The following is a 7,254-nucleotide window of genomic DNA, read 5'->3' on the forward strand; positions in this document are numbered from 1 at the left end:
TGCATATGTCACTCCACTTTTAAGAAAGGAGGAAGGCAACAGAAAGGAAATTATAGACCAGTTAGCCTGACCTCAGAGGTTGGGAAGATGTTGGAGTCGATTGTTAAGGATGAGGTTATGGAGTACATGGTGATACAGGGCAAGATAACACAAAGTCACCATGGTTTCCTTAAGGGAAAACCTTGCCTGACGAACCTGTTGGAATTCTTTGAGGAGATTACACGTAGGATAGATAAAGGGCAATCAGTGGATGTTGTATATTTTGATTTTCATAAGGCCTTCAACAAGGTGCCACACATGAGGCTGCTTAGCAAGTTGAGAGCCCATGTTATTACAGGAATGTTACTGGCATGGTTACAGCATTGGCTGATTGGTAGGAGGTAGCAAGTGGGAATGAAAGGATCTTTTTTTGCTAGGCTACCAGTGACTTGTGTTCTGCAGGTGTCGGTTTTGGGACCGCTTCTTTTTATGCTGTACATCAGTGATTTAGACGATGGAATAGATGGTTTTGTTGCCAAGTTTGCAGATGATACAAAGATTAGTGGAGGGGTAGGTAGTGTTGAGACAGGTAGGCTGCAGAAGGACTTGGACAGTTTAGGAGAATGGATAAGAGAGTGACAAATGAAATACAATGTCGGAAAAGACATGGTTATGCACTTTGGTGAAAAAATAATTGTGCAGACTTCTAAATTGGGAAAAAAATCCAAAAATCTGAGATGCAAAGGACTTGGGAGCCCTTGTGCAGAATGTCCTAAAGGTTAACTTGCAGGTAGAGTCAGTGGTGAGGAAGGCAAATGTAATGCTAGCATTCATTACAAGAGATCTAGAATATAAGAGCAGGGATGTGATGCTGAAGCTTTGAGGCACTGGTGAGGCCTCACCTTGAATATTGTGAACAGTTTTGGGCTGCTCATCTAAGAAAATGTGTGCTGGCATTAGAGAGGGTTCAGAGGAGATTTACATGGATGATTTCAGGAATGAAAGGGTTATCATATGAGGAACACGATGGCTCTGGGTCTGTACTCACTGGAATTTAAAATATTGAAGGGGGGAATCTCATTGAAATCTTTCGAATGTTGAAAGGCCGAGACAGAGTAGATTTGGAAAGGATGTTTCCCATGGTGGGAGAGTCTAGGACAAGAGGGCACAGCCTCAGGATAGAGGGGTGTACATTTAAAACAGATGCGGAGACATTTTTTTAGCCAGAGGGTGGTAAATTTGTGGAGGCCAGGTTGTCAGGTATATTTAAGGCAGAGCTTGATAGGTTCTTGATTGGCCATGGCATCAAAGGTTACGGGGAGAAGGCCGGAAAGTGGGGCTGAGGAGGGAGAAAGATGATCAGCCGAGATTGAATGATGGAGCAGACTTGATGGGCCAAATGTCCTAATTCCGCTCCTATGTCTTATGCTCTTTATAAAGTCTCAACGTTACATTCTTGCTTTTATATTCTAGTCCTCTTAAATGAATGCTAACATTGCATTGGCCTTCCTCACTACACACTCAGCCTGCAAATTACATTTAAGGAATCTTGCACAAGGGCTCCCAAGTCCCTTTGCACTTCAGTTATTTGTATTTTCTTTCCATTTAGAAAATAGCTGGCCCTTTCATTTCTTCTACCGAAGTGCATAACCATACACTTCCCAACATTGTATTCCATCTGCCATTCTCCTGATCTGTCTAAGTCCTTCTGTAGCCTCTCTACTTCCTCAAAACTACCTGCCTGTCCATCTATCTTTATATCCACTGCAAACTTTGCAACAAAGCCATCAATTCCATCAACTCTTTGATATATAATGTAAAGAGAATCTGTCCCAACACAAACCCCTACGGAACACCAGAAAAGGCTACCTTTATTCCCACTCTGTGCCTCCTGCCATTCAGCCACTACTTTATCCATGCTCAAATCTTTCCTGTAATACCATGGGCTCATAGTTTGTTAAGGCATCTTGTCAAAGGCCTTCTGAAAATCCAAGTACACAACACCAACTGATTCTCCTTTGTCTATCCTGATTATTATTTCTTCAAATAATTCCAACAGATTTGTCAGGCAAGTAAAACCTCCCTGGTTTCCTTGGTTACGCAAGTCTGGTCAGTCCTGCCAAACCCGTGAGATTGAGACGGCTCTCCTACCCCAAACCCCAGTTTGTGTGGATGCTGTGTAATTTGCTACCCTGTTACAAGTCAGTCCCAAGAAATAACAGACAGCACACTGCATACAAATAAAGGAATTGTATTTATGAATCTTTACTTGGTAAAGATAAGAAAGAAAAAAAGTGAAAGGACCCATTATAATTAAACAGTCAAATGTGCACAAGTTGAACTCAACTCTTCCCAAAATTCATATTCACCAATCCTCAGTGGATCTTAGCACTTGTCTCCATTGAATCTCGGTCCCCTACGGGGTCAAATCCTACAACTGGTTCTCTCAAGCTTAAAAAAACACGAAATGCTGGCAGAACTCAGCAGGCCAGACAGCATCTATGGGAGGAGGTAATAACGACATTTCGGTCTGAAACCCTTCATCAGGAGTGAAGTAACATGGGATGGTCGAGGGGAATAAGAAGTGGGGGAAGGGATAGAGAGCTGGGAAGTGATAGGCTAGAGGGAAATGGGCGAGGGGGAAGGTGGAGAATTATGGGAAATAAAAGAGAAAGAAAGGTAGGGCTGGGGGGAGATTATAGTGAGCGAGGAAAAAGAGAAAGAGAACCGGACTAAAATTGTAGATAGGGATGGGGTAAGGGGGGCAGGGGTATCAACGGAGGTCTGTGAGTTGAATGTTCATGCCGGCAGGTAGGAGGCTACCTAGGCTCCATCGACCTGCGTGTGGCCTCATCTTGACGGTAGAGGAGGCCATGGACAGACATGTCGGAGTGGGAGTGGTCTGTGGAATTGAAGTGTGTGGCCACAGGGAGATCTAGAAGTTCCAGCCATTGGTGCTCTGCAGTCATCCCTGCCAGTGTTCTTTTCCAGTCAATTCTGGTGAACTCCTCTCTCACACCTCTGTAATTCCCTTTACTCCACTATAATACTGTTAAATCTAACTTTAGCTTCTCCTCAAATTTCAGGGTGAATTTGATCATAGTATTCAGGGTTCTTCTACCTTCAGCTCTCTAATCAATTCTGGTTCATTGCACAACACCCAATCCAGAATAGCTGATCCTCTTGTGGGCTCAAGCACAAGCTGCTCTATAAAGCCATCTCATAGGCACTGGAGAAATTTCCCATTCTGGAATCCAGTACCAATCTGATTTTCTCAAACTACCTGCGTATTGAAACCCCCCTCTCCCCCGCCCCCATGACTGGTGCCCTTTCGGCGTGCATTTTCTACCTCCCATTGTAATTTGTAGGTCACATCCTTACTACTGTTTGGAAGTCCCCATCATGGTCTTTTTACTCTTGCAGTTCCTTAGCTCTATCCACAATGATTCAACACCTTGTGACTCGTATGTTACCTCTCACTAATGATTTGATTTCATATTCTTTATCATGAGAGCAACACTGCCCCCTCTGCCTTCCTGCCTATCCTTTCGATACAGTTGTGTTCTTAGAGATTAAGCTGCCAGCTATAATCTTTCAGCTGTGATTCAGTGACGCTTACAACATCATACGTGACATTCTGCTACTGTGCTGCAAGTTCATCTACCTTATTCTATGTACTGTGTGCATTCAGTTACAACACCTTCAGTCCTGTATTCACCCTTTTTGATTTTGTCACACCATGCTCAACCTTTTGATTCCTAGCTTTGTCTGAGGTCTTACCAACATCTGCCTCCACAACCTCTTCATTAACTGTTCTGGCACTCTGGTTCCCAACCCCTGCAACTCTAGTTTAAGCCCCACCATGCAGTATTAACAAACCTTCCCACTAGGATATTAGTCCCCCTCCAGTTCAGGTGCAAACCATCCCTTCTGTACACGTCTCACCTTCCTTGGAAAAGAACCCAATGATCCAAAAATCTTATGCCCTCCCTCCTAACCCAACTTCTTAGCCAAGTATTAAACTGTATAATCTTCCTAGTTCTTGCCTCACTAGCAGGTGGCATGGGAAGCAATTTTGAGGTCGCAGCCCTGGAGGTCATGTCACCTGGAACCTAACTCCCTGAACTCCTCTGCAGAACCTTGTTACTTGTCCTACCCATGTCATTGGTACCTACACGGACCACGATTTCTGGCTGTTCACCCTCCCACTTAAGAATGCTGAGAACTCAATCAGAGATATCCCAGACTGTGGCACCAGGAAGGTAACATCATCTGGGAATGTCGTTCTCACCCACAGGACCTCCTGTCCATTCCCCAATGAAACCCTTTTCACCAGAGCGTGCCTCCTCTTCTCCCTTCCCTTCTGAGTCAGAGAGGCACTCTCAGTGCCAGAGACCCCAACTACTGACTTTCTCTGTTAGATCATCTCTTCTCTCTTCCCCCCCCCCCCCCCCACCCCGACTGCATCCAGAGTGATATACCTATTGCTGAGGGGAGGATGGCTACAGGGGTACTCTGACTGGCCCTTAACCCCTTTCCCCTTCCTGAGTGTCACCCAGTTTCCTGTGTCCTGCACCCTGGCTGTAATTATCTCTCTTTCTGTCCTTTCTGTCATCTCTTCAACCTCCAGAATGATCTGGAGTTCATTCAGTTCCAGCTCCAACTCTCCAACGTGGTTTGTTAGAAGCTGCAGCTGGATGCACTTCTTACAGTCGTAGTGGTCAGGGCTACTGGTGATCTCCCTGCCTCCCCATATTCCACGAGGAACATTGCTCTATCCTGCCTGACATCTCTACTGTCCTAGCTGAGCAGATTTAAAGAAGAGAATGAAAAACCTTCTGCTTTTCTTTGTTTTCTCTGAGTGAAGCCTCTTTTCACTTGAAGCCTTGAAGTGTTAAAATCTTAAGGTTACCTCTCTGACTATGGCCTCTGTGCTTTCCCCTGTCTTCCTTTAATTTGTTCTTACTAATCAATTCCAAATGCCCACTGGTCAAAGTTCTATTACATTGCCGCAACCTGCTCCTGCCTTTTATCCTCAGGCAGTGGACCTAGAACTTCTGAAGTCCGGATTGGCTGCTGGTCAAAGCTCTATCAACATAATAGATGCTGCTTGACCTGCTGAGTTCCTCCAGTGTTATGTGTGTGCCCCTTATTAGCATAATGATTTAGAAAACCCCTTCAGTTTATGTAAAATTGAGCTTTTAATTTTTGGTTCTTCCTGATTTTGTAGTTCAGTATGAAGGAAGATCAGTTATTTTCCTCCTAGCAAGGGCCTACATGTAACAGCTGAGCTTAAGACTGGTCTGAAGTCTGATGCAGAAGGATTGGTTTTTCAAAAGCCTGGCACCAATATTTACAGTTGTGCTGAAGTTTTTCCACTTCAAACGAGTGACTCGCCCATCACTGCCTGTGTACTCCCTTAGTTCAGTTCTGTGTGGTCTAATACAAAGAGTTTGAGAATTTCTTGAAACTTGAATGCATACGCCACAATGTGCTAACCAAATGCTGAGCTGGTATGTTGATAGGGAGAAGAAAAGATGTGATGTTTTATTCTTCTATCCCTCTTCTTTCTTCCTTCCCCTACCTGAACCTCTGACCCTGCTCTCCCTCTCCTACGATCTAATCTTGGTCCACTCAGCCATCCGGGGATTCTCACCACAGCATAAGATCAGCAGTTTTGCTGAAGCCAAGGGTTTGGATCGAATCAACGAAAGGATGCCTCCGCGACGTGATGGAATCGCCACTGATGGCAGCTTTAACTCCATTAACAAGGCAGTCTCCTCAGAGACGAACGGCACTGAGAGTGGTAACATTCAATGATCCCTTTGCAGTTTCCAGTTCCAAGGCATGATTGTATCATTGTCCCAAGCGGTTTGACACTCTTGCCTCTGATTACTGCTGCATGTTCTGGGGAGCCAGATGTTGGTGACAGATTCCAGTAACAGAGTGATAGAAATTGTATTGTGATTGTTGAAAGTTAAGTTACCTCAGATGGGATATGCCTTTGATGCTTCTAGACAAGCTGGTTAAATATTACACATTAGATGAATCAAACTGTTTTCCTTTTGCATTGAGGAAGACTTGCAGATCTGTTTTGAAAAGGCCTTTACTATTCTGGATATGGGATCTCTGTCTAGCAGCTCTTTAATCTTCTAGTGTCCGTTTACGATTGCAGAATTAAAAGTTTGACATATTTTAAAAAAACAATTGAAAATATGAGGTTGTACAAACTAAATAATAGCTGATTTGAGATGTCGACTATTTATTAACATTTTTGCTACTCTTATGAGAGTTTGAAAGAAATTAGGCAGTCTTAAAATAAAATGTAAAGTTGCAAAATCATTTAAAAATGCCAAAAATCAAATTTGGTTTTGTACAGAATCTGCTTACCTCAGGTTGATTTAGTGTGCTTGGATGCTACCAGTTTATCTATTTACTTAGCTTATCCACTTGATAGGAGATAGCCTTTTCCAAAATGAAACTGGAAATTTATTTATAACCTTTATCATTCATCATGCTCTTCAATTTCATTTGCATTGAGTTGGTTGTGGCTTGCTGGAATTGTATATTAATGAGTGACATTCATTTTTTAAGTTTTATTTTAACTATATGAAGAACAAGACATACCATATAAATGCAGTGAAAAGCATCTGTAGTCTGTAAAACTGTTCTATGCATGTTTTTTTTCCCAATTAATGGCTGTACTGTCCCTATATGGGACTGTAATGTGCTTAGTGATCTGACATATACTGGAAATGTAATGTATACTTGCATACTTTATATTCACTGTATGAAAATGCTTAATGCCTTTTGAACTTTTGTAATTAAAAAATCTTGAAATTATTCAGAAAGGGAGTGGAACCTTTGAACATTTTTCAGTACTGATAAGTGCACATGTAGACATTTAGCATGTTTAGCAAGCATTGTGAAAATTAAAAACTCAATGTGTGGGTACATGTAAAACTCTAGATGCATGAAGCTGTTTTAGTCCCGATGGTGAAGTCCGACTACTTTAGTGCCACACAAAAAAGTTTCGTGTATTTTCACCTTCTACTGTATTATCAGTTACGGGTTTGATCAAATGGTTAAAAACTGGTCCATAATGGGTAACCCATGAACTTTTTAATGACTGTAAATGTGCCCAAGTAATTCACTACAACCTTGAATGCCTTGCCTTTGTAATTTGACCTCTGAAATGTCAGCAATTTAAGCATGCACTTGTAACAATGAGGAAGTATTTTATATTACTATTTCAATAAAACATGCATGAACATA

General features: G+C 42.4%; 1 protein-coding gene across 4 annotated transcripts in view; it reads left to right on the forward strand.

Moving 5' to 3' along the window:
- The window catches only part of LOC140726236 (protein phosphatase 3 catalytic subunit alpha), a 290,068-nt gene extending 282,814 nt beyond the window's left edge, over positions 1-7,254 (forward strand). For all 4 annotated transcript variants that reach the window (XM_073042332.1, XM_073042335.1, XM_073042334.1 and 1 more), the window contains one exon: positions 5,618-7,254. In XM_073042332.1, the coding sequence (XP_072898433.1) occupies positions 5,618-5,799 (182 nt within the window). In that variant the 3' untranslated portion in view covers positions 5,800-7,254. The remainder of the gene's footprint in view (positions 1-5,617) is intronic.

This window comes from Hemitrygon akajei, chromosome 4, assembly GCF_048418815.1.
Source record: "Hemitrygon akajei chromosome 4, sHemAka1.3, whole genome shotgun sequence".
NCBI lineage: Eukaryota > Metazoa > Chordata > Chondrichthyes > Myliobatiformes > Dasyatidae > Hemitrygon > Hemitrygon akajei.